This window comes from Pelophylax lessonae (assembly GCF_965119305.1).
Source record: "Pelophylax lessonae genome assembly, chromosome: 12".
NCBI lineage: Eukaryota > Metazoa > Chordata > Amphibia > Anura > Ranidae > Pelophylax > Pelophylax lessonae.
Genome location: NC_138779.1, coordinates 102,889,432 through 102,917,389, shown reverse-complemented (window position 1 = coordinate 102,917,389; position 27,958 = coordinate 102,889,432). Strand labels below are relative to the sequence as shown.

The 27,958-nt window shown below is 45.5% G+C and overlaps 2 protein-coding genes across 3 annotated transcripts in view; one reads left to right on the top strand and one right to left on the bottom strand.

Annotated features, from left to right (window-relative positions):
• GRWD1 (glutamate rich WD repeat containing 1) overlaps positions 1-10,626 on the top strand; it is a 42,515-nt gene extending 31,889 nt beyond the window's left edge. The window contains exons 6-7 of the mRNA XM_082273075.1: positions 1,473-1,670; positions 10,166-10,626. Of these exons, the coding sequence (XP_082129201.1) occupies positions 1,473-1,670; positions 10,166-10,483 (516 nt within the window). The 3' untranslated portion in view covers positions 10,484-10,626. The remainder of the gene's footprint in view (positions 1-1,472; positions 1,671-10,165) is intronic.
• An 11,586-nt stretch (positions 10,627-22,212) lies between these two features.
• Positions 22,213-27,958, bottom strand: part of TSEN34 (tRNA splicing endonuclease subunit 34) — a 30,733-nt gene continuing 24,987 nt past the window's right edge. For both annotated transcript variants that reach the window (XM_082274590.1, XM_082274591.1), the window contains exon 5: positions 22,213-22,638. In XM_082274590.1, the coding sequence (XP_082130716.1) occupies positions 22,451-22,638 (188 nt within the window). In that variant the 3' untranslated portion in view covers positions 22,213-22,450. The remainder of the gene's footprint in view (positions 22,639-27,958) is intronic.

Here is a 27,958-nt window from a genome sequence, read left to right as displayed (position 1 = left end):
TAAATTGAACGTACTGTTTATACGTTGTTTCTTGAGAGACTGTATGTATTCCTTACATTTCTATGATTGTTTGTTTTTTTTTTCAATAATAAAAAAAATTTTTTGGAAAAAAAAAAAAAAAAAAATGAGGAGGAATAAGTGTTTAAGAGTTTAGTGTTAAAGATACTTTAGAACAGAGGTCTTCAAACTATGGCCCTCCAGTTGTTCAGGAACTACAGTTCTCATTATGCCTAGCCATGTTTGTGAATGTCAGAGTCCTCATGGGATGTGTAGTTCCGCAACAGCTGGAGGGCCATAGTTTGAGGACCCCTGCTTTAGAAGCTTCGGGGAGCAATTGGGATTTGATGTTTTTTCGTGGATCCTGTAAATGTTGAGCTTAGCCCAGCCCTCTTTCTAAAACTTCCTTATTTGATTTTTTTAAAGCGACCCAATCGCCAGTTTAAAAAATTACATGTAAAAGCATAGAAAAATCAAGCATTATATATGCTTAGTTGCTGTATGATTATTAATTTAGTTGCAATGTGCCTTTGAACATGCTAGAACAGTGTTTCTCAATCTTTTTTCAGTCAAGGCGCCCTTTTATGGACAATCTTGAGGCACCCTCCAAAATTATGGACAGTCTTGAGGCTCCCCATTCTAAAATCTATTAACCGAATCTTCTAGTTTTACATAATGCAGCAACATCAATACATGTAGGACACCCAGCATTAGAGGGGATTTATTCTTCCAAAGCAAATACACTTTTGCAAACTCGTACTGACTAGTATTCCAATGTTTCTTTTTTTCCCCTCACTTAGCTAATGAGACCCCAAAGCTGACAGAGAGAGGTAAGGGAGGGTCAAACAAGGATGATATGTAGGCAACTGACATCCTCCTTATCAACTGATGATGTCATCGGTCGTTAGAAGGATGTAATGGTGTACAATGAAAACCTGTGGCTTTGTGTAACTAAAAGGCAGGTTTCATCCAACCACCAGCTTGCATACACTTGTGGGGCAATTTTTAGCCATTTTGCCAAGGCACCCCTGAAGAAACCTCTGGGCACCCTGGTTGAAAAAGGTTGTGCTAGAATATGACTACTCCAGAAACCGTTAACTCTTTTAGCACATCTAACTCCTTGCATGTCATAGCCCTCTTCTCTTCTGGGAGTGTATAATTATTCTCTGTGCTGGCCCAGCTCCTCTGCCCCTCTCCTCACCTCCCTATACAAAAACTTTCTAGCTGTTGAGGTAGGAGCAAAAGGAAATTGGCAGTGTGGGTTGAATAATAGCCGTGAGTCTGCTGGGGCTGTTGGTATCTCATCCAAGAGGGTGGCACCCAGTATAAATCTCAGGGCATTTGGATGTCCACACAAGGAAGGCTTTTGCAGGTATATGACATGCCTAAATACCCGAAATGCATATATAATCTTATGGGAAGGTTTTGGTGAAAGTAAGGGTCTGACAACCGTCTCTTGTGGTTTCTTTTGCCAGGTGTTTGCTTCCTGCTCAGTTGACGCATCAATTCGTATTTGGGACACTCGAGCAGCTCCCAATAAGGCATGTATGCTGACAGCTAACCAGGCTCATGATAGTGATGTGAATGTCATCAGCTGGAGCAACAATGAGCCTTTTATTCTCAGTGGAGGAGATGATGGTGTCCTGAAAATCTGGGACTTGCGACAGTTTCAGGTGGGTAGTATTGCTGTTTTAAATAATGTCATCATTCCCCGTTTAATAATAAATGAAGCAAGGATTTTGTATTTGCAGTTTGATTTTGGAAATATCTTCCTCATGCTCTTTGGTGTGGGCTACGTTATTATGGTTCTTAGATTCAAATCCAGATGAGATAATCTTCCCTTTTCCACGTGTAGCTTTTACAAGGACCTGAGTCCTGGAGAGGGGAATGGCAGAGCTATTGTTAACCACCTCCCACCCGGGCCATAGCACATATACGGCCGGGTGGGAGTCTCGTCCTTCTGAATGGACATTCCGGAACGTCCTTCAGAAGGAGAGAGATCGCGCCGCCGCGGGCACGCGCAGCGGCGCAATCTCGATGTGCCTGTGTCCCTAGGACACAGAGCAACAAGCCTCGGCAGGAGGGCCCTGTGATTGGCCCTCCTGATCACATGACGGCTGTGACCAATCACAGCCGTCATGTAATGTCAATACAGCCGTTGTAACGGCTTCGATCTCTTCTCCTCCTGACAGATCCTGTCAGTGAGGAGAAGATCAGAGGATCGATTCTGCAGCTGGGTGATCAGTGAGTATTTCTAATTACTCACTGATCACAGGGGGGGTCTGTGCTGGTAATCAGATGATTGATTACCAGTGCAGCCCTGGGGGGAGGGGATGCCACTAGAGCCACCAGGGATGCCCACCATGGCCACCAGGGATGGCAAACAGGGCTCAGAGAGCCTGCCAGTGGTGCCCCCCCTATCAGTGCTGCCCACCAATGCCATCTATCAGTGCTGCCCACCAGTGCCCGTTATTGCCATCTATCAGTGCCGCCTACCAGTGCCCATTATTGCCCACCAGTGCTGCCTATCAGTGCCGATCAGTGCTGCCCATCAGTGCCACCCATTAGTGCCCATCAGTGCTGCCTATCAGTGCCCATCAGTGCCCATCAGCGCTGCCTATCAGTGCCCACCAATGCTGCATATCAGTGCTATCTCTCAGTGCCACATATCAGTGCCCATCAGTGCTGCATATCAGTGCTACCTATCAGTGCCCATCAGTGCTGCATATCAGTGCCACCCCATCAGTGTCTCCTCATCAGTGCCACCCCATCAGTGTCTCCTCATCAGTGCCTGTCAGTGCGGCGTCATCAGTGCTCATCAGTGCAGGAAAAAAATTATCTATTTACAAAATTTTATAACCTAAACAAAAAAACTTTTTTTTTTTTTTTTCAAACTTTTCGGTCTTTTTTTATTTGTGCACCAAAAAAGAAAAAACCTGGCGGTGATCAAATACCACCAAAAGAAAGCTCTATTTGTGGGGAAAAAAATGACACAAATTTGGTTTAGGTACAGTGTTGCATGACCGCGCAATTGTCATTCAAAATGCAACAGCGCTAAAAGCTGAAAATTGGTCTGGGAAGGAAGGGGGTTTAAGTGCCCAGTATTGAGGTAGTTAAAACCCAACTTCAACCACATTTTTAAAGGATTTTTGGATACGTGTGAAGATCTAGCATTCCTTTCAGTTTCTTTTTGCATTTTATGTCAGACTGAAACACTTTTATTTTTTTCAGTAAAAAAAAGGGAAAAGTTTGAATTTTCATTCATATTTTTTTTTTTCCCTGCATGTGCCTTTTGTCCCTATTTGGAGTTTGGCTTTAAAGTGTACCTCCTTGCATAATTGTGTTAATACAGCCACGTATAGTCTCAGAAGCCAGGCTGACCATGTTGAACAAAAGGGTTGCAGAAATATATCCAACCATAATGTTGGACTTTATCGGCATACACAGGAGACAAACGCTTTTATATAAAAAAAGATAAATCTTTATTTCTCTGTCGCTCATTGACAGACGTAGTCTTCTTGATTCACAAGAACTGGGTTATGTTTCCGCAGGAGTAGGACTAGGCAGAAAGAAAAAACGTTCTGGCCCCACCCTAGGGGCAGTCCCAGAGGGTATATCCTCTTCCTGTCTGCTACAGAGAATCAGTTTTTTTCTGTCTAGTCAGGAGTAAGGACCTAAGTTCCTTGCTGGGATCTCTGGTCCTGGCAAGATTTTTTTTAGAAAAAATATTTTTTTTAGGTAGTTTTCTCCAGTGTTTTTTCCTGTGAGATCTTCAAGCAAATATGCTGGACTGGGCGACACTAGCGGTCACCCCAGCCGGCCTACGAGCGCGCGCAGACCATTGCATCGCGCTTGGTCGGCCGCGACACATTCAAGTAAGTATGCGGGGCCGGGCGACGGGCTGGATGTTGAGATCCAGTGGTCACCCCGTTTTCTGCCTACGAGCGCGTGCAGACCAGAGCTCCGCGCTGGGTCGGCCGCGACGGAGTCCCATTGGAGGGACTGACCTTGCGAGTTAAAAGTCTCGCTTGGACGCCAGGAACCAGAGAGTCGAGGCGTCCGGAGTGGTCCACAACCCCCCACCCCGGTGGAGAGGGTATTGTGAAGAGAGGGTGCCTGTCAGTTCGGTATGGTGAGTAAATGTTTCCTTTTTTCCCTCGTTATGAGGCAGTTTTGGAAATGGGCCCCTCCATACATGGTCAGTATCTGTCTGACACTAAAAGTCCCCCCTTGTAAATACAGCATGTGTTTGGTGGGAAGTGGACTTGGTTTGAGAGCTAACACTCTACCCAGCAGACTGCAGTATTGCAGCAGACATAGGAGGTATAATCCTACCTTAATTGTAGTGGACCACCTGCAGATCGATAAACCGCCATTTAGCAGATATGCAGGTGGATGTGCTGGGAAAAACGATATTTCGGCAATCCGCCGCCATTTTGCTGTAGACCAGGTGCATGAATGTCCTCAGGTCACGCCGGCCGCCATGTTTTTGGAGTCTATTGTCTCCTGTATGGGGGCGGCCATGTTTGAATAGCCCAGCTAACCTCGTGGAGAGCTGGGAACGCCGGAAGGCGTACACAGGGGGCGGAGCCACTTTCTACCCGGGAAAACGAACACAGCTCTTTCCAGTCTGTAAAGACAAACGCTGACTGCAGTTGGTTGGATTAACATGGACCCTGCCACTCATGTATCTCCACCAGATCCCTTCGAGGAGTCTGCAGGATCCTCCAGCACCCCACTGACAATTGAATCATTGTCCGCTATTATGGAAACTTTTGTGTCCCGGGTGGAAGTGGCTTGTCAGGGACAGGGCGCAAGCCCCCGCCTAACCCCATATTAAAATCTGAAACTTCGGATTCAGAATCTGAGCCTGTTTCTGCAGTTGCAGGTACCTCATCTGGGATTGGTGTCTCGGGTACTGTCTCTTCAGACAGTGAGGAGGATGTTTCGGCATCAGCCATAGCCCGAGAGGAAGCGTTGGTAAACGCACTCATTGTATCTGTTCAAGAAACCTTAAGATTACAGGGTACTCCATCGGAAATAGCTGAAACTGAAATTCCTTTTGGGACTAAAAAACGCATCAAAGTGGCGAAGGTTTTTCCATTGCCCAAATGTTTTGGCAATCCAATCAAAGAAGAATGGAGTCTGCCAAAACGCACTTCTGCTATTTCTAAACGCATTAACAGGCGTTATCCGTTTGAGGAAACCCTCATTAAGAAATGGACAGAACCACCTGCGGCGGATTCACCAATTGCTAGATTGAATAAAGCCACGGTTATTCCATTAGAAGACGCTCCGTCTTTTAAAGATCCGGTGGATCGCAAGATAGAAGCTATGTCTCGCACCATGTTTTCCTTGATTGGATCAGCTTTCAGACCAATAATTGCTATTGGGCTGGTTTCGCAGACTGTAACCGAATGGACCAAATGGTTACGCCGGGACTTAGAAGAGGTCCCCCAGGCGGTATCGGATTTGTTGGAACAGATGATACAGGGGTTACAGTTTGTGTGTGATGCAGCGTTAGACGCCACTCCATTATTGGCGCGAGCATCAGTTTCAGCAGTGGTTCTCAGGCGTACACTGTGGCTAAAGGGTTGGTTAGCCGACCAAGGTTCCAAAAAAGCATTGGCTAATATCCCCTTTTTAGGAGAGCGTTTATTTGGAGCCAACTTAGATGAGATCATTAAGGATCTCACGGGTGGAAAGAGCACCTTTTTACCGCAAAATGCTAAGGGTAAAGGAACTCGTCAAAGACGAGGGCCTTCTTTCTCTGCTCACAAAAAGTTTTTTCGTCCCGCGGGTGAAAAAATTAAGTCCTCCAAAGCTCCTTCAGGAGGCTTCAGGGGACGTTGGTCGGGCAAGCAAAAGCCCGCCCCCTCCAGACCTGAAGATAAGTCGTCCAAAGCCTGAAGGTGCGCCCCCACCCATAATTGGGGTGGGGGGACGTCTTCGCCGGCTCCCGGATCCATGGCTTTCCAGAATCCCGGACAAGTGGGTTTGCAAAGTCATAAGGTCAGGGTACAAGATCGAGTTTCGATCTCTCCCACCGGCGCGATTCTTCCCTTCTAATATCCGACTATCCCCCGGATCGTTTAGAAGATCTGCAGAGAGCACGGATTTACTACAACAAGGAGTGGTAGTCCACGTTCCTTGGACAGAACGTTTTCAGGGGTTTTATTCAAACCTATTTACAATACCCAGGAAAGAGGGCAAAGTGCGTCCAATTCTGGACTTAAGGGCACTCCATTCCTTTTCTCAACATAAGAAAATTCAAGATGGAATCCATTCGCACAGTAGCAGCCTTCCTGCATTCAGGGGATGTCCTAGCGTCCATAGACATCAAGGACGCCTATCTGCACATTCCCATTTTCGCAGGACATCAGCGATTTTCTACGTTTTTCCGTAGAAGAGAACCACTATCAGTTTGTGGCGTTACCTTTCGGTCTCGCCACGGCTCCTCGGGTCTTCACTAAAGTGTTGGCCCCAATGTTGGCACTACTGCGCCAAAGAGGCATATCGATTCTAGGTTACCTAGACGATCTCCTGCTTCATGCAGAGTCTCCTCAGACCCTGCTACAAAACCTAGAAATTACTATAATTTCTTTACAGGAATTTGGGTGGCTGGTGAACCAGCAAAAGTCATTTCTGGTTCCCACCCAGAGGCTCGACTATCTGGGTCTAATTCTAGACAAGAGTTTTCCTTCCGGTAGGGAAACTCCGGAAGATTCAATCAGCAGTCCAGTTGTTACTATCCAACAGCTGGTCTTCCCTTCGGACTTGCATGAGGGTTCTGGGGTTGACGGTGGCTTCCTTCGAAGCAGTCCCATTTGCCCAGTCCCATACCCGAATTCTTCAGCAAGAGATTCTTCTCAGATGGAATCGGAATCCGGAATCTCTGGACTATCGGATCCGAGAGTCTCTAGTCTGGTGGCTTCAGTCTCCGATACTCAGCCAGGGAAAGTCATTTCTGTCAATATATTGGACGATAGTGACCACGGATGCCAGCCTATCCGGATGGGGAGGAATTCTCGGTCTGTTATCCGTTCAGGGACTTTGGTCCCCGGAAGAATCCAGGTTACCGATAAATGTGTTGGAATTGAGAGCGGATCAGACTTTGTCTGATTCACTGGACCGAGCAGCTCCAGGGCAGCCCGGTTCGGATCCAGTTGGACAACGCCACGGCCGTGGCTTATGTCAATCACCAGGGGGGCACCAAGAGTGTCCGAGCGGCCAAAGAAGTGGCTTGCATTCTTCGCTGGGCGGAACGATTTGTTCCAGCTATCTCTGCGGTGTTCATTCCGGGGGTGGAAAATTGGCAGGCAGATTATCTCTGTCAGACTCCGGATCAGGGGGAATGGTCCCTCCATCCAGAAGTTTTCCACCAGTTGTGCCTACGTTGGGGCACCCCGGATGTGGATCTGTTGGCATCACGATTCAACAGAAAAGTACAGAGATTCGTGGCTCGTTCCCGCGATCCTCTAGCAGAGACCGCAGACGCACTGGTCACCCCGTGGGGGCAATACCAGCTAATGTATGCCTTCCCTCCTCTTGGGTTACTGCCAAGACTTCTTCGCAGGATAGAGGAGGAAGGCATTCCAGTAATCCTGGTAGCTCCGGACTGGCCTCGTCGAGCTTGATACGCCGACTTGGTCAGACTGGTGGCGGACGTCCCGTGGAGACTTCCTCTCAGGGAGGATCTACTGTCTCAGGGACCGATCTTCCATCCTGCTTTACGATCGCTGGTTTTAAACGGCCTGGTTATTGAGACCCAGGTGCTGAAGGACAAGGGATTGTCAGCTTCAGTTATTCCTACTCTAGTTAAAACAAGGAAAGCGACTTCCAGAAAGATCATATCAGAAATATCAGGGAGATTCCCTTGCTTACTTTATCCCAGAAGGTGGCCTTCTTGGTGGCTATCACTTCTGCACGCAGGGTGTCATAACTGGCTGCATTATCCTGTTGTTCCCCAGATCTGGTGGTTCATAGGGATAAGGTTGTTCTTCATCCGAATCCATCCTTCCTTCCTAAGGTGGTTTCCAAGTTTCATTGAATGAGGACAGTGTATTGTCCTTCCTATGTCCTTAGCCCAATCATCCTCGAGAATTTGCATGGCATTCCTTGGATGTAGTTCGGGCGATCAGGATATATTTGAATACTACGGATTCAATTTGTAAGACGGATTCACTGTTTGTGATCACGGATGGCCCTAAGAAGGGGTTGCCTGTTCTGCTGCGACCATCTTTAGATGGATCAGACAGACGGTGGTATAGGCTTATTTTATCTAAGGGTCGGGATCCCCCGTTCCCTGTTAAGGCGCATTCTACTCGGGCGCTTAGAGTTTCCTGGACCTTCCGCCATCAGGCGTCAGTGGTTCAGGTTTTCAAGGCGACTGTTTAGTCGTCGGTTCATACCTTTACAATATTGTATAAGGTTTATGTGATGGCATCGTCAGATGCCTCTTCTGGCCGCAAGGTTCCTGCAGGCCACTGTTTGAGGAGACTGTTGGTCTACCTCGAGGATTTGTGGGGTAGGTCTCATCTGTTTACTCGATGAGTCCTTTGATACTTCTGGTTGGCTCCGGTTGGGCCTTCTAGATTGGATTTTGATTTCTGTCAATCCCACCCCTCATTTGTGGCACTGCTTCTGGATGTCCCAGTTCTTGTGAATCAAGAAGACTACGTCTGTCAATGAGCGACAGAGAAAATCGGATTTTTGTAAGATCTTACCGTAAAATCCTTTTCTCTTAGCTCATTGACAGACGTAGTACCCGCCCCTCTATCATTGAGTTGGGTTGGGTTAAATTCTCTGTTGCTGCTTTGTGACAGAACTGATTCTCTGTAGCAGACAGGAAGAGGATATACCCTCTGGGACTGCCCCTAGGGTGGAGCCAGAACGTTTTTTCTTTCTGCCTAGTCCTACTCCTGCGGAGACAACATAACCCAGTTCTTGTGAATCAAGAAGACTACGTCTGTCAATGAGCTAAGAGAAAAGGATTTTACGGTAAGATCTTACAAAATTCCGATTTTACAATTTTTATAGTAAAAAAAAAAAAAAATGCGTGTACAGATATTTTGATTCTAGTCCTCAAAACACCACATCTGGGTCTGGACTAGTTGTATGCAAATAATACATAATATACTAAAAATATTGGATAATTGTATATGGCACACATATAAAATTGCAGCATGTCAACATGCAAAACAGGTCTTATGGGCAGACATGGGGTATAGGTTCCCGAAAATAGCCCTTGTATATGATAAGATCTGTTGCAACATCTTTGTTTTTGTAAGGGATACCATCCTATCGGTGTAGACTAATGGTTATATAGGTAGATTGAGTATGACGTGTGCCACAATACTTACAGTGCAGCCATAATGTTGGATCCTGATGAAGAATGATAAAGATAAGATAAACTGGATCATATATCAGGTACATAAGAATAATCATAGGTGCCCAGTTTGAATGGATTGATTTCTTCCCCTAATGGGCCTATAGTCCCAATATACAGATGGAAAAATGAATTCCAAATAATCCAATGTACCCCACCAGGCATAAAACTATCAAATGAATACCTTTTAATTTTAATGATTCTATATGCCAAAACAGGCCACAGCCTGTCTGTTTTCATCTGATACAACCCGCTGGATGAATGGTGAACGTATCCCCACCCATCTGTTTTCAGTGGATCTTGTCGGATCCGATAGCAGGCGGGTGTCAGCGGACACATTGAAAATAAGGTGGTCTGGTGCGCTAAAAAATCTGGAGGAGTTGGACTGCCTGTGCAACCTCTATAGGGTCCAGGTAGTGACACTGGCCCTAGCCAAATGCAAAGCTAGTGAAAAACAGTTTGAAAAGATGAGTACTGAAAAAATGTCAGTGGCCTCTACCTATCAAACCATTCCTGTTTTGGAAGTCGTCTCATTGTTGCCCATCTAGTGCACATGTTAATTTCATTAACACCAAAGCAGCTGAAATTGAATAACAACCCCTTCATGTATACATACGCGTGTGTGTGTACCTATATCTCTGCTGGAAGTTTATTGAAAATAGTATTAGAGCTTGTCTTATCTGGTTTAAGTGTAGTTTTAGTTTATAATGTGTGAAAACGTTCTCATTAATATTTTGATGTTATGACGTGAATTTTCATTTTTACATTTTTTTTTTCCAGAAAGGAGTAAGTGTGGCAAAGTTTAAACAACACACAGCGCCTATCACATCAGTGGAGTGGCACCCTACAGATGGTAGTATATTTGCCGCGGCTGGCGCTGACGACCAGATCACACAGTGGGATCTTGCGGTGGAACGAGATCAGGATCAGGAAGGAGAAAGTGATGATCCTACTTTGGCCTCTATTCCACCACAACTGTTATTTGTTCACCAGGGAGAAAAAGACATTAAAGAGTTACACTGGCACCCGCAGTGCCCAGGCCTAGTCATCAGCACAGCTCTGTCTGGTTTCAATGTATTTCGCACGATCAGTGTGTGAGGACATTGCTCATTCTAGATGTATGGACATACTATGCCATGGACGTTTTCCCACCATTTTAAATCAGAAAATTGGCTCATCTTGTTGTTTTTCTATGGAATATTACAGGACTGCTGTATTTTATGTATTGGCGATTACTAAAACGACTCCTCATTTTTAAGGAGAGGTGCTTTCTTTAGGCCATGCAGGAAAACATCCCAGTTGCACGAGACCCACCTAACCTTGAAAAGATTAGGGAGCATGGGTAGTGGTACTGCAGGCTCTCTGCTCACTTAGTGACAGGGCTGAAACATTTTTATTGAAGGGTTATCATTTTCAATATATTTTCACTTTTGCTAATGAAAGTTTCAATTTGACCAGTGTGCTATGCATTTCTTTTAATCGTGTGTGCCATAAAAAAATGTAATCCAGGCCTGCAATAAGTGTACTGATATCCTAAGTACTTGGTAAACTTGCCTGTCCTCAAAAATGATTTCCAGTTACCACTGCCAGTGGCTTGTACATGTCTAGGTGGAGTGTGCAAGTATGTAGTACAGGGTCTATAGTATTGACGGTACCCAAAAAAATGGCCTGAACAGTTCTATATTGATTTCCATGCATACTAGGCTCACCTTTTCCTTCTGGATGCCCAGAACCTCCATAATGGGTGTCAGGTGGGAGATCGGTAAACATACACTATATTACTGAAAGTATTGGGACGCCTGCCTTTAGACGCACATGGACTTTTAATGGCATCCCAGTCTTGGTCCATAGGGTTGGCCCAACCTTTGAAGCTATAACAGCTTCAACTCTTCTGGGAAGCCTGTCCACAAGGTTTAGCAGTGTGTCTATGGGAGCATTTGAACATTCTTCCAGAAGTGCATTTGAGAGGTTAGACGATGTGGACAAGAAGGCCTGGCTCGCAGTCTAATTCATCCCAAAGGTGTTCTATCGGGTTTCAGGTCAGATGCAGGGCAGTCAAGTTCCTCCACCCCAAACTCACCCATCCATTTCTTTATGGGCCTTGTTTTGTGCGCTGGTGCACAGTCATGTTGGAACAGGAAGGGGCTAACCCCAAACTGTTCCTAGAAAGTTGGAAGCATGAACTTGTCCAAGATGTCTTGGTATGCTGACCAAGTTAATTAAAAGTTCCCTTCACTAGAACTAAGGGGCCAAGCCCAACCCATGAAAAACAACCCCACACCATTATCCTCTCTCAAATAAATTATTTAGACCAATGCACAAAGCAAGGTCCATAAAGACATAGATGAACAAGTTTGGAATGGAGGAACTTGACTGGCCTCCACCAAGTCCTGACCTCAACCCCATAGAACACCTTTGGAATGAATTAGAAGGGCACAGACTGCGAGCCAGACCTTCTCTCCACCATCAGTGCCTAATCTTAAAATTTGCTTCTCGAAGAGAGGTCAAACTTTCACATAGACACATTCCTAAACCTTGTGGAAAGCAATCGCACAAGAGTTTAAGCTGCAAAGGGTGGGCCAACTCAATATTGAACCCTACGGACTAATGGGTCATACACACTATAAGATTTTCCTTTAAATTTACCAAAACCATATAATATGAGGTCAAACCTAAACACTTTCAATTTGTATGCAATCTGGCAGGCCCTTGCACTACATAGAAAAGGTAAATCTGAAGGAAAAAGTCTTCAGAAAATCTTATAGTGTGTATGGCCCTTTAGACTGAGATGCCATTAAAGTTCATAGTTACATAGTTTGTGAGGTTGAAAAAAGACATCAGTCCAACCTATGATGTGTGTGTTAGTACATTGTATACCCCTGTATGTTGTGGTCTTTAAGGTTCATGTGAATGTAAAGGCAGGTGTCCCAATACTTTTGGTAATATAGTGTATGTTGTTGATCTCTCCATAGTATGAACGGAGAAGTGCTCAACTCTGAGCACTTGAAGTTCGCGGCTGCTCTGTGCTATCACACTTGGAGCTTTGTCAGCCCCTTTGTGGTAGCAAAATTAAAGTGGTTCTAAAGGCTCAAGGGTTTTTACCCTAATGCATGAAGATTAAAAGAAAACCTTTTCTGTGCAGCAGCCCTGTCGTGATCCAGCAATGTGCACGAGCCTCGGGTCTCCAGGGACTCTCACTCATTGGCTGAGGCAGCAGCGGGAGACATTGGCTATGGACATGCAAAGCAGGGGCTTGGGTGGCCCCACAACAAGCTGCTTGCTGTGGGGGCACTTAGCAGGCGGGGGACCTGGGAAGAGGAGGGTGGGCTGCTCTGTGCAAAGCCACTGCACAGAACAGGTAAGTATAACATGTTGTTTGTATAAAAAAAAAAAAAGCCTTTAATATCACGTTAGGAAAAAAGTGTTTAAAAGTGAAGTTTAAAAAAGTTAAAATATATCCCAAAAAATGTCCAAAGACTCCCCACAAATGCACGAAAAAAAAAAAATGCAATCATGCATGGGTGCTCAGGCATACAAAAACTATTGTACCACACACACACTAGGCATTGCTGTGCACACCAGAAAGAGAGCAGTAATTCTAGGGCCATTATTCACAGTAAATATAAAGTGATGAGCTGTAAAAAGGCTTGTAGAGAATTGGTAGGGACAATTTGGGGTAACCGCTTTTATGCCCTTCCTCAGGTGGGTGGACCTACTCCTGATGCAGCCTCATCGTTTATGTTTTACCAAAATTGTGGGTGTTAAATTGTGTGCATTTTTGCTGAAAATATAGATTTGTTAAACAATAGCACATATCTGTGACCTAAAACTTGCAACTGCCACCATCTTTTTTTTCAGGGTCTTTGCTTTCAAAAAATAAATCATGTTTTGAGTTTAAGTACATTTTTTGTGTATTTGTGCATGCAAAATGGAAAAAAATGGCTCTGACAGCAAAAAGGTTAAAACTAAACCCCAGGCAAATACCATTTAATTTGGTTGGAAGTACCTTTTAAAAATTGATTAGTTTTAGATAGAACAAAAGAGGGAAACCGGCTGCTGTCAGGTTTTTTATTGCCATCTTAGTCTCCACTGTGCGAAGTGATGGCATATCTTTCCAATGAGGACAAGGACAAAAACAAACATATATGTTAACAGAATGTAAGGTTTAAAACTTCTGACAGATTTTCCTTCTAGCTAATTGAGAGACAGAAGTCTTTAACCTTTGCGTTATTCTGCCACCTACAGGAAGGGTAAACCGTGAATTGGCCAGCCTAAATAACCCCTCCTACTACCAGCATGACTTTTGCTAGTACTTTTTTCTTTTCTTCAAAAATACCCTTTTCAGAGTTTTACTTCCTGTTGCCGCTATCTTGTGTGGCTGTTCTCAGCCTGACTTTTGAAGTATTGCATCCGGAAGTGACCTTTTAGATGCCGGTTTCCACGTGGGGCACTTTCCAGGATTCAGTTCAGGTAAAAGCTGCTGGCATTACCTTTAGTGCTTGCCCCATCTCTGAGAATTTCAAACCACAAAACAGTAATCTTAAATGACGATCTGTCTGAGCAACTTAGAGATGGTTGAATGAGAATCCAAGGCACCCTTTCAGTGTCCATCCTGGAACTTTAGTCCGAAAAGTACGTCCTGCTAGATCACTTCAGGCTGGCCCCTTTTTGTAGCTATGTAAAACATTAAAAACAAGTGTCTATATCAGGGGTCTTCAAAATACGGCCCTCCAGCTGTTTCGAAACTACATGTCCCATGAAGAATTGTAAAACTCTGAAATTCACAGACATGACTAGGCATGATGGGAATTGTAGTTCCTGAACAACTGGAGAGCCATAGTTTGAAGACTCCTGGTCTATATGGTTTTAAATCTAGTAATAAACTTGTTCACCCTGCTCTGCACATGCTCAGCTGCTGACAGGCTTAAAGCAAAATTAAACCCTCCTACCCTTTATAGCCAAGGAAGCTGCTTCTGTTTGATCTGCAACTGCCATGGTGCTGCACATGTGATCGTGACACCAGTCGTTTGATAGTTTAGTTAAGGACACAAGTACCGTATTTTCCGGCGTATAAGACGACTGGGCGTATAAGACGACCCCCCTAATTTTCATCTACCGGTAATACTTATACTTAGGTTACCTTGGAGATATTATACTCGGCGTATAAGACGATCCCCCATTTTTGGGCGATTTTTTTTGAGGTTCAAAAGTAGTCTTATACGCCAGAAAATACAGTAAATGTGACAGTTTGCAATACCAACATTCCAGGAAAATAGCCTGTTTTTTTTTTTAAAACCATTAAATGATGGGTTTAGTTCCGCTTCATGATTTACTGCTGCTTGGCAAAATGGCAGCCTCTGGCAAGACCATACGGGAACAATTTCCAGCACACAATAATTTTGGTAGCATAATTATTCATGTAGAATGTATGTTCCTTGCTAAAGAACATTATTTTTTTTATCAAGTTGGTATGGGTAAAGTTTCTGCTTTAAGCAGAAATGAAGCCAGCAACCTGAGAAGCAGGATGACAAATTGGTCTTTGGGACAGAAGATCCTGACAATCTGGCAATGCCCACAGATGGAGATTTGCTCGTTGGTGTAATGACACAGGAAGGTCGGATGTAGAAACCAAGGAAAAGTGACAGGGAGTGAAACCCACTGCTAACCCATAACTTTGTCCACCACCGTGACCCGTCAAGGTATAGACTCCACTAGACCTCTGAAGGTATACTATAGTTATCTGGCACCGAGCCATCAGTAGCAGATCAAGTCAGGTAAGTTGTGAGTTGGGGCCTCTATAAATTGGACTTGTTTTTCCAGCACATCCCACAGATGCTTGTTTGGATTGAAATTTGGAGGCCAAGACAACACCTTGTCGTGTTCCTCAAACAAATCTTGAATTCCTCAGACCAGGTCACCTTCACCTTGTTCCACTGCACCAGTTCTGATGCTCTCGTGCCCATTATATGTGCTTTTGCCTGTGGACATGGGCCAGCATGATGGACACAGCCCCATATGAAACAAACTGCAATGCACTGTGTGTTCCGACACCTTACTGTTGGAACCAGCATTAACTTTTTCAGCAACTTAAACAGGGTTCATACACATTTTTACCAATAAAATTCCATGACTTCATGTAAATATTCATGACCTAATGTTTCATGAAATGTCTATGTATTCATGTTAAATAAGAAGAAAATCCATGTCACACCCAGCATATTTTTACTAAAATAAATGACAAGCTTTGTAGTGTACAGTACCTCTGCAGTTAGGGTTTTGTTTCTGGATACAGCGTGACTCAAAATGGTCCCTTGCTTTACAGTGGATGAGATGGAAGCACTGCTGCCACAGCCAAGAGATGATAACCAATCAGACAGCGGAAGCACATAGTCACTGGAGGGAGGGCCGGCCACATGAACATGATGGTGCGGTAACTGGACCGGTTACCGCCCCCCCCCCCCCCCCCGTCATCACGTTCATGCGGCTGGGCCTCCTTCCAGTGACTATGTGCTTCCGCTGTCTGATTGGTTGTCAACTCTCGGCTGCTGCTGCTGGCCAGTCTCAGGGCAAACTGCGGACCTGGAAGGATGCCTACCAGTCCTATAGACGCTTACACCAATGTAAAATATGTGTCAATAAAATCATTCAGCATCTGCTCCACAGTGGTGAGCTCTCAATATTCCATGACTTTTCCAAAACTTATGGAAAATGACTAAACCCCACTAACTTTCCCAGGCCTGGAAAGTGTCATGTTAAATTCCCATGACTTTTCCAGGAATTTCATGGCCGTACGAACCCTGTTAAAGCGTAACTCCACTTTCTCTGTCGCTCATTGACAGACGTAGTCCTCCTTGATTAATATCAACTCGGGTTATACTGCCCTCTACAGGAGTAGGACTAGACAGGAAAGAAAACGTTCTGGCCACACCCTAGGGGCAGTCCCAGAGGGTATATCCTCTCACTTCCTGCTACAGCAAATCAGTTTTTTTCTGTCTAGTTAGGAGTAAGGACCTAGATTCCTTGCTAGGATCTTCGGTCCCGGCAAGATTTTTTTAGAAATACTTTTTAGACAGCTTTTTTTCTCCAGTGTTCCTGTGAGATCTTCAAGCAAGTACGCTGAAACTGGGCGACGGGCTGGATGTTGAGATCCAGTGGTCACCCCAGTTCAGCCTACGAGCTCGTGCAGGCCATAGCTCCGCGCTGGGTCGGCCGCGACATAGTCCCACTGGACGGGGACTGACCCTGCGAGTTAAACGTCTCGCCTGGACGCCAATGACCAACAGAGTCACGGCGTCCGTATTGGTCGACAGCCCCCCCACCCCGGTGGAGAGGGGTTCTGTCAGGAGTTGGCAACCGCCTGGTTCCGGTATGGTGAGTAGAATGTTCCCCCTGTCGGGTTTGTTGGGGACGCGGGCCCCTCTCTGGGATGGTCGGACACTCAGTTTCTGGGTCTCCCCTCTATCCTATAACAGGTCACAGATCCCCCAATTTGAGTGTGGTTTTTGTGAATAGAAACCAGGAGGCTTGGTTTGGGAGCTGACTATCTAAAGTCACTATATGACTGTAAGGGTCGAGTTACTGCTGCCACAGATCGCCATCCCTCCAGAAAGCGAGGACACCTCCGCAGGCTGAATGCACTCATCCCGCAGGCCGCTGCTAGCTGGCAAGCCGCCGCTATCCTACACAGGCCGCCGCCATTTTCCTGCAGATCGCACGAGGCCGCCATATTGGCGTAGCCTCGTGTCTCCAGCATGGGGGCGGCCATGTTTGAGGTGACCAAACACCTCGTGGAGTAATTGGGAGGCGCCAGAAGGCGTGTAAAGGGGTGGAGCCGCCTCCTAGGCCCAGGGAAAGCAAGCCAAAGACTTCCTGTCTGTAACAGACAGTGCTGGAAGCAGTTTGATAAACTTCTGTGCATCAGGTGAGCCTTGGGGTCTCTCTCTCTTTCTGAGGGGTCCAAGCAGGTAGACTGAGGGGCGCTACTGCGCTGGGGGACTAAGTTAAAAAAAAAAAATGTTTTTTTCTTGCAATTAATTTTTTTGTGTTTGCTGGCAAGTGTCTTGTTACATGAACCCTGACACACATGTATCCCCACCTTATCCCCTCAGGGTGGCCGCAGGACCCTCCAGTACCCCACTTGTGATGATGCATTATCAGCAGTTTTGGAGTCTTTGGTATCCCGGGTGGAGGTAGCCTGTCAGGGATGGGGGTCAAGAAGAGCGACCCCCGCCTACCCCTATGTCATCTGATACCTCAGATACGGATTCTGAGCTGGTCATTACAGTCCCTTTTCTGGGGTTGTTGTCTCAGGTACGGTCTCCTCATACAGTAAGGAGGACGCTTATGCCTCCGCCATAGCACAAGAAGCGTTGGTGGAAGCACTAGTTGTGTCTGTCCGGGAAACCTTAAATCTTGTGGTTACACCGGCAGAGGTAGCTGAGACTCATATTCCTTTTTTGGTACTAGCAAGCCTACCAAAATGGTGAAGGGTTTCCCTTGCCCAAATAGGGTCGTCCGTATATGAGCCCTGCTATTTCCAAACGCATTGCTAGGCGCTATTATTTTGAGGAATCCCTCATTTCAAAGATGGACGGTACCACCAATAGTGGACTCACTGATTTCCAGACTAAATAAAGCCACTGTTATCCCGTTGGATTGACAGAATGGGCCCCACCCATCTCTAAGGAGGGGGGACGTCTTCACCGGTTTCCGGATCCAGGGCTTTCCAGAATCCCGGATAAAGGGGTTCGCAAGGTCATATGGTCGGGATACAAGATCGAGTTTCGATCACTTCCACCGGTGCGATTCTTCCCTTCCAATATTCGACATCCCCGGTCGCTTAAAAAGCTTTGCGGGGGACAGCTTGATACAACAAGCAGTGGTAGTTCCCATTCCTTGGAGGAGTTCTAGTCGAACTTGTTCACAATGCCCAGGAAAAAGGGCTAGGTGCGTCCAATTCTGGTCTTGGAAGAGATGGAGTCCATCCATACAGTGGTGGCCTCCCTGCATCAGGGGGATTTCCTGGCGTCCATAGACATTTAGGATGCCTATCTTCATATCCCCATCTTCGCAGGACATCAGCGTTTTCGTTGCTTTTCCCAAAGATCATCCCTGGTTCCCACCAGGAGACTGAACTATCTGGGCCTAATTTTGGATACATCCTTGGCAAGAGTGTTTCTCCATGCGGAGAAACTCCAGAAGATTCAGTCAATGATTCGGATGTTGCTGTCCGTCAACTGGCGGGGATTGATGGTCGCCTCCTTAGAGGCAGTACCGTTTGCCCAGTCTCATACCCGAATTCTCCAAAGAGGAGATTCTTCTCATATGGAATCGGAATCCCGATTCCCTGGACAATCGGATCCGATTGAGTGAGCGGACCAGGGAGGCTCTGGTCTGGTGGCTTCGGTCTCCGATGCTCAGCCAGGGGAAGTCATTTCTTCTGATAAATTCCAGGTTACCGATAAATGGGTTGGAACTGAGAGCGATCAGACTTTGTCTGATTTACTGGACCGAGCAGCTCCAGGGCAGCCCGGTTCGGATCCAATCGGACTATGCCACGGTCATGACTTAAGTCGATCACCAAGGGGCACCAAGAGTGCCCTGGCGGCCATAGAAGTGGCCAACATTCTTATTGGGGGGAACAGTTGTTCCAGTTCTCTACACGATATTTATCACGGGGGTGGACAGGCAGATTATTTCAGCCGTCAGATTCTGGATCAAGAGGAATAGTCTCTTCATCCAGAGGTATTTCACCAGCTGTCCCTTCATTGGGGCACCCCGGATATGGATCTGTTGGTAGGTTGGCTCAACAGGGCTCGCACCCGCGATCCTCTAGCGGACACAGCCTCTCAAATTGCTGCTGAGATTTCTCCGCAGGATAGAGGTGGAGGGAACTCCAGTTATCCTGGAAATTCCGAGCTGGCCTCGTCAAGCGGGTACGCCGACTTGGACAGGCTAGTCGCGGACGCTCCTTGGAGACTTCCTCTCAGGGAGTATCTGCGGTCTCAAGGACCGATCTTCCATCGTGCTTTACAGTCGCTGGTTTTAATGGCCTGGCTATTGAGACCCAGGTACTGAAGGACAGAGGGTTGTCAGCTTCAGTTATTCCTACTCTAATTAAGCAAGGAAAGCGACTTCCAGCAAAGTCTATTATCGCACATGGAAGACTTATATCGCGTGGTGTGAATCTTTGGAATTTCCCCCACGTACCTATTCGGTGACCCGAATCTTGGCTTTTCTGCAAAAGGGGGTTGAGCAGAAACTATCCTTGAGCACTATCAAGGGTCAGGTTTCAGCATTAGCAATCTTCTTTCAGAAGCCTTGGGCTACTCATTCCTTGGTGTCCAGGGGGAGCGGCACTTGGCTCGGCCAGTGCGCGCGCCCTTACCGCCCTGGGATCTTAATTTGGTGTTTGTCGGTTCTTCAGAAACCTCCCTTTGAAAATATCAGGGAGATTTCCTTGCTTACATTATCCCAGAAGGTGGTCTTCTTGGTGGCTATCACTTCTGCACGCAGGGTGTCAGAACTGGCTGCATTATCATGCCATTCCCCATATCTAGTGGTTCATAGGGATAAGGTAGTTCTTCATCCGAAGCCATCCTTTCTTCCTAAGGTGGTTTCAGATTTTCATCTGAATGAAGATATTGTGCTACCTTCCTTGTGTCCTAAGCCCAATCATCCTCAGGAATAAGCGTTACATTCCTTGGATGTAGTTCGGGCAATCAGGGTATACCTGAAGACTACGGAATCGTTCCGTAAGACGGATTCACTTTTTGTGATCACGGATGGCCCCAGAAAGGGGTTGCCTGCATCTGCCGCGACAATCTCCAAATGGATTAGACAGACGGTGGTACAGGCTTAGTCTATTAAGGGTCGGAATCCTCCGTTCCCTGTTAAGGCGCACTCCACTCGAGCGCTCAGTACTTCCTGGGCCTACCGCCATCAGGCGTCAGTGGTCCAGGTGTGCAAGGCAGCTACCTGGTCGTCGGTTCATACCTTTACAAAATTTTATAAAGTTGATGTGATGGCATCGTCAGATGCCTCGTTTGGCCGCAAGGTTTTGCAGGCCGCAATTTGAGGAGACCGGTGGTCTACCTCGAGGGTTTTTTTCCGTTGGAATTTCAGTTGAGTCTCATCGTGTGATTGATGAGCCTTTAAAACTTCCAGTTGGCACCGGTTGGGCCTTCTAGATTGGTTTTTGATTCCATTTTCCCACCCCTCATTTGTGGCACTGCTTTGGGACGTCGTCCCGAGTTAATATTAATCAAGGAGGACTACGTCTGTCAATGAGCGACAGAGAAAAATGGATTTTTGTAAAATCTTACCGTAAAATCCCCTTCTCTTAAGCTCATTGACAGACGTAGTACCCGCCCCTCTGTTTTTGAGTTGGGTTGGGTTAAATTCTCTAAACACTGCTTTGTGACATAACTGATTTGCTGTAGCAGGAAGTGAGAGGATATACCCTCTGGGACTGCCCCTAGGGTGTGGCCAGAACGTTTTCTTTCCTGTCTAGTCCTACTCCTGTAGAGGGCAGTATAACCCGAGTTGATATTAATCAAGGAGGACTACGTCTGTCAATGAGCTTAAGAGAAAAGGATTTTACGGTAAGATTTTACAAAAATCCATTTTTTGTTGAGGAAAAAAATCATTCCCCTCTGGGTGATCTCTGTACATTACAAGGATTTTTACCAAACTTTGTTGCAGATTCCTACCTTTTTGTTATTCTGAAGAAATCATTGTTTGTTTCCCTGGGCTGAGTGGGTCAACTGGGAGTGGTTTCATAATTATCTATCAGCTGTGGCAGCTGCAGGGCTCTGAGGAAAGCTGCTGGGAATGCATCCCTTTAGATGTGTTCCTATTGGGAGTATCTCACCAAAAAATGACATTTTTGTTGCAGGGGATGCCAGAAATCTGACTTGTATTTTAGGCAGACTTCTGGTAAAATTGGTGAGCCAATCATACAAGCAGGAAATTATGTTTCTGGGGTGTGGTCAGTACACATTCTGTGTACAGAACACATCCAGGTAGCCATATTGCATTGCATTTTCAGAAAATAACAGCTGCAGATTGAAAAGGAAAGGTAATTTTTAATAAAATTTAATTACAATATGATTTGTGTCACAAGTGTGTACACTATATGGTTTATTTGCTATTTTTTTTTATACCCAAATGGTTGATCTTTACTAGGGATAGACCGTATATCGGCAAGACCAATATGCACTTTCCCCGATATATCGGTATCGGCCCCAGAACTGGCTGATATTTTTGTGACGTCATTCTGCCTTCTTAGGCCGCCTCCCTTGCCTTGGACAGCCTCATCTGGAGTCGAGACTAGTCACTAGTCTCACGGGAGTATATACACCCACCCACAGCAGCCTGAAGCCAGCCACCCACAGCCACAGGCCCTGTACCAGCGAGCCAGCCACCTACCACAGGGTGCCAGCCAGCCATTAGGCATTAAACAAAAATTAACATGCTCAGTACCAGATTTGTGTCAAAATTGTCTTTATTTTTCAAAACTGTAAATGTACAACATATCGGCCGATACCGATATGTTGTGACCAAAATATCGGTATCGTTCTATCCCTAGTCCTTACCGTTGCACCTCGGGAACATTCCACAAGAGCTGCAGTTTTGGAGAGGCTGTGACCCAATCATCTAATTAGTCGTGCATATTCTTACGCTTGCATTTTTACTGCTTTCAACACATCAATTTCAGGGACGACAACATGTCCACATTCAGATGTCATTGTAACATAAGTGTTATTTACTTTACCGGACAGTGATCATAATGTTTTGGCTGATCAGTGTATATACGCACAGTATATCTATTGATGCCATGCCATCCTCACTCAAAGTAAATCTGCCGATACATTTTCCTTTATAAGCTCAATTTGAGTTGCACAGAGAGGTGTACTAAGCGCTCATTACTTACTGCTATCTCCGTGACTAAACTTTCATTTCAGTTCTAGATGTTTCTCATATTCTCCATGACATTTGGTACCATCACTGTGGGGAACAGTGCCACAAAGCAGAACAAACAAGAGACTTGTGTGCTGAAATATTTTACTGCAATCCTGACCATTGTAAAGAAGTGTAAGTCACTAGTCCCTCTTCATTAGAGGAACACAGCAGTACAGTCTTCTTGACATTTGTTCCCAACCTTCCTGCAGTGATAATGTCACTTAGTGGGATTTCTTCATCTTGTGGAAAGCAGATGGCGATATAATGTGCATGGAAGCGCATCGGGTCTCCTGCATAAAAACAAATACATTTTCAATTCTGGAACTTAACACGTAATAACATTTGTAAAAGGGTGAATGGGGCTGAAACTAGAGAGAAGAAAGATGAAGTGTAGTAACAATCAATGGGACATCTCCTATTCATCTTCACTTACTGTGCATCAAATGCAATCTAAAGTGGCAGAACAGCCATGAGCATAGGTTAGAGTTGCCCCTAATGCTTACAATAGCCAGGTGTCAGTGAACTGCTCTAGGCATAGAAGAGGACACTAATCCAAAAGTGATATTCTAGTTTTGTTATTTGCAGAGGTAATCAAATTCTTTTTTAACCACTTTACGACTGCTCACAGTAATATTACTGCGGCAGAGTGGCTCGTTATCGTCTGACGACGTAGTACTACGTCGTCAGACACTCCCCCTTCTGGGCGGCGCTTGCGCGCCGCCGGAGGCTCGCTCCCGCTGTTTTCATTCACAGCGGGAGTCGGGCCAGGGGAGAAGCAGCGGCGATAGCCACTGCTCTTACCCGATCGTCGGGGATCGAATCTGGAGATCCGCCCGCTGTGTGTAAACACAGCGGGCGGATCTCCATAGTGACAGGGAGTGACAGATCGGACTGTTCAGCATAGCTGGACATCCGATCTGTCCATGACTCACTCAGTCACCTCCCCCCCTACACGTCAGTAAGCACCAGGCATACATTAACCCCTTCCCTGCCAGTGTCATTTTTACAGTAACAGTGCATATATATAGCACTGATTACTGTAGTAATGTCACTGGTACCCCCAAAAGTGTCAAAAATGTCAGTCAAGGGTCCGATCTGTCCGCCGCAATGTCGCAGTCCCGCAAAAAAAATTGCAGATCGCCGCCATTACGCGTTAAAAAAAAAAAAAAAACACCAAAAATGACAGAAATCTTTCCCTTTGTTAGTAAACGCAATAACTTTTGCGCAAACCAATCAAAATACGCTTATTGCGATTTTTTTTACCAAACATAGGTAGCAGAAAACAAATTGGCCAAAAATTTTAAAAAAATTTGGTTTTTACATCTTTTTGGGGGGGAATTTCATATAAAAAAAATGTTAAAAATATTGTTATTTTTTCAAAATAAACGCTCTTTTTTTTGTTTATAGCGCAAAAAGTAAAAATCGCACAGGTGATCAAATAGCACCAAAAGAAAGCTCTGTTTGTGGGAAAAAAAGGACGTAAATTTTGTTTGGGTATGGCGTCGCACGACCGCGCAATTGTCAGTTGAAGTCGCAGTCCTCTTGATTAATATCAACTTGGGTTATACTGCCCTCTACAGGAGTAGGACACTAGGCAGAAGGAAAACGTTCTGGCCACACCTTCGGGGCAGTCCCAGAGGGTATATCCTCTCTCTCTCTCTCTGCTACAGGAAGTCAGTTTCTTTCTGTCTAGTTAGGAGTAAGGACCTAAGTTCCTTGCTGGGATCTTTGGTCCTGGCAAGATTTTTTAGAAAAACTTTTTTTAGGCAGCGCGGTTTGGATCCAGTCGGACAATGCCACGGCTGTGGCTTATGTCAATCACCGAGGGGGCACCAAGAGTGCCCTGGCGGCCATAGAAGTGGCCAGCATTCTTCATTGGGCGGAAGGTTTTTTTCCGACTCCCTCCGCGATATTCGCTCCGGGGGTGGAAAATTGGCAGCAGATTATCTCAGCTGTCAGGTTCTGGATCAAGAGGAATAGTCTCTTCATCCAGAGGTATTTCACCAGCTGTGCCTCCATTGGGGCACCCCGGATGTGGATCTGTTGGCATCTCGGCTCAACAGGAAGGTGCGGAGGTTTGTAGCTCGCTCCCGCGATCCTCTAGCGGACGCAGCAGACGCGCTGATCGCCCCGTGGGGGCAGTATCAGCTACTGTATGCCTTCCATCCTCCCAAGTTACTGCCGAAACTTCTTCGCAGGATAGAGGTGGAGGGAATTCCAGTTATCCTGGTAACTCCGGACGGACCTCGTCGAGCCTGGTATGCCGACTTGGTGAGGCTGGTCACGGACGCTCCTTGGAGACTTCATCTCAGGGAGGATCTGTTGTCTCAGGGAACGATCTTCCATCTTGCTTTACAATCGCTGGCTTTAACGGCCTGGCCATTGAGACCCAGGTGCTGAAGGACAAGGGATTGTCAACTTCAGTTATTCCTACTCTGCTGGAAGTCGCTTTCCTTGCTATAATTAAAGTCTATTATCGCACATGGAAGGCTTATATTGTGTGGTGTGAATCTCTTAGATTTCCTCCACGTACCTATTCGGTGACCCGAATCTTGGCCTTTCTGCAACAGGGGGTTGAGCAGAAACTATCCTTGAGCACTATCAAGGGTCAGGTTTCAGCGTTAGTAGCCAAAGGTTTCTGAAAGAAGATTGCTAATTCCTTGGTGCGGAATTTCATCCAGGGGGTGCGACACCTGGCTCCGCCAGTGCGCGCACCCATACCGCCCTGGGATCTTAATTTAGTGTTGTCGGTTCTTCAGAAACCTCCCTTTGAAGATATTAGGGAGATTCCCTTGCTTACGTTATCCCAGAAGATGGCCTTCTTGGTGGCTATCACTTCTGCACGCAGGGTGTCAGAACTGGCCGCATTATCTTGTCGTTCCCCATATCTGGTGGTTCATAGGGATAAGGTGGTTCTTCGTCCGAATCTATCCTTCCTTCCTAAAGTGGTTTCAGAGTTTCATCTGAATGAGGATATTGTATTACCTTCCCTGTGTCCTAAGCCCAGTCATCCTCGGGAGTTTGCGTTACATTCCTTGGATGTGGTTCGGGCAATCAGGGTATACCTGAAGACTACGGACTCGTTTCGTAAAACGGATTCACTTTTTGTGATCACGGATGGCCCCAAAAAGGGGTTGCCTGCATCTGCCGCGACCATCTCCAAATGGATCAGACAGACGGTGGTACAGGCTTATTCTATTAAGGGTCGGAATCCTCTGTTCCCTGTTAAGGCGCACTTCACTCGGGCGCTTAGTGCTTCCTGGGCCTTCCGCCATCATGCGTCAGTGGTCCAGGTTTGCAAGGCGGCTACCTGGTCGTCGGTTCAGACCTTTACAAAATTTTATAAAGTTGATGTGATGGCATCGGCGGATGCCTCTTTTGGCCGCAAGGTTCTGCAGGCCGCAATTTGAGGAGACCGTTGGTCTACCTCGAGGGTTTCCCTGTTGGGAGTCTCATCCTTTTGACTGATGAGCCTTTAAGACTTCTAGTCGGCACCAGTTGGGCCTTCTAGATTGGTTTGTGATTTCTGTTATCCCACCCCTCATTTGTGGCACTGCTTTGGGACGTCCCAAGTTGATATTAATCAAGAGGACTGCGTCTGTCAATGAGCGACAGAGAAAAGGATTTTACAGTAAGATTTTCCAAAAATCCATTTTTTTCAATCAGCAGTATATAGCAAACTTGTATAAGTTCCCAGTAAAGCTTGTAGGAGGAGTTTTCATTCTCCCCTGATTCTCTGTCTGGACGGTGCTTATTGGCTCTGTGCTGATCACATGCACCCTCCCAAGAAAAAAAAAACTCTCAATACACACCAAACTAAGCATGTGCAGCCCGTCCCCTGGCTCTGTAAATTATCAGGGTTTTTTTGAACACCGTGAGTGAAGAGGAGGATCAGAGAGACAGGATCTAACAGCCTTTATATACAATGCAAAGGATTAACCCCTTAGATTCCATAATGAGCATAACAAGCATGCTTTACTGCCTATACAGCCTGATTTTACGGTTGTGGGTTTAGTAACACCTTAAGTTGAATTTGTATGTAAGTTGGAACAGGCACATTTTTTAAGTGGAACACCAGCCAAAAAAATATTCGTTTTTTACATAGCATAGGAAAGGGTTAACACCCCTGTAACGTTGCTTTTCTGTCTGTGCCCCTGTTCATCAGATTTCATCTCACTTTCTGTCCTTATGACAATTGGATTTTGAAAATTTTGGGTTGTAGAAACAAGGTTTGGTGATAAAGCTTCAGTGAAAACACCTTTTTCCCATGATAACTCTTCCGGGAGTGAATTTCCTTTCCTAGAGCTAGATTTCCTCTCACTTCCTGTTGTCTCCCTCCGTTTGTAACTCGGGGATTGTCTGTATGCAAATAAAATATATATCATTTTTTGCACACAAATAGAGTTTTCTGTTTGATGGTATCTGATCACCACTGGGGTTTTTATTATATAAACAAATAAAAGACCAAAAAAAACCCTTTTTACTTTCTGCTATAAAACATAGCTAATAAAAAAAACAAAAACAAAATTAAATGTATTAATAAATACAGGCCAATGTGCATTTTGTTACACGTCTTTGGTAAAAAAACAAAATCCCAATAAGTGTACAGTATATAGATTGTAGACACTATACCTTTCACACAAACCAAATTATTATATATAAATATACAGGAATTTTTATTCATTTATTATTAATACTAGTAATAGCGGCGATCAGCGACATAAAGTGGGACCGTGATAGTGCGGCGGGCTATCTGACACTGACAATACAATATCAATGTACTAATGACTCTGGCTGGGAAGCGGTTAACATCTAGGGTCAATCAAAGGGTTAACTGTGTGCCTTGCAATATCTAACGTGTGTGATATGTGCTGCTTTTATTAAGCGATGTGTCTGTTTTTTCTCCCTGCTTTGCAGGAAAAAAAAAAAAAAAACAATCACATCACTGTTCTCTATTCAGAGCCCTGTGTTAGTAAACACAGTGCTCTAAACTGTCATCTGCTAAGCCAATCAGCAGGTCTTGGCCATAAATCATTGGCCAGGACCTGCTGATCAGCTTGTACTGTAGTGAATGACAGCACAACACCTACCAGGAAATTCTGGATCACGTACATGTATGTGATCCGTTGTAGCGGGGCCACTATGCTGCAATAAATCTGCCGTAGGTGGCCCACAAGGTATATAGAGATATCTGCACCAATGTTCCCTGTTGAAACCATCAAGTCTATGACAAAGCCAAGTTAATGGCAGATAATGTAGATGAAATTAGGATTCATACTACCAGAGAATGATAACTTAAAGAGGAACTCCAGTTGTTTTATTAAAAAAATAAAAAATACTGTAGCTGCTGACTTTTAAGAAACAAAACAGATACTCACCAGCCCAGGGATCCAACGCTGTCTTCATAGGGCCTGGTTCTTTGCCAGTCTTCAGATCCCTGGTGCTGCACACTTGGCTATAGGAGCCGACTGTAATTTCCTGCTGCGCCCCACTGGGCATGACCATGTAGGTCTGTCAGATTGGCCTTGCACTTTCCTAAATAATGTGACATGTCCCAGGATGTTTTAGGTAGGCGGGGCTCAGGACAAATTTATGAAACTTTTGAAAAAA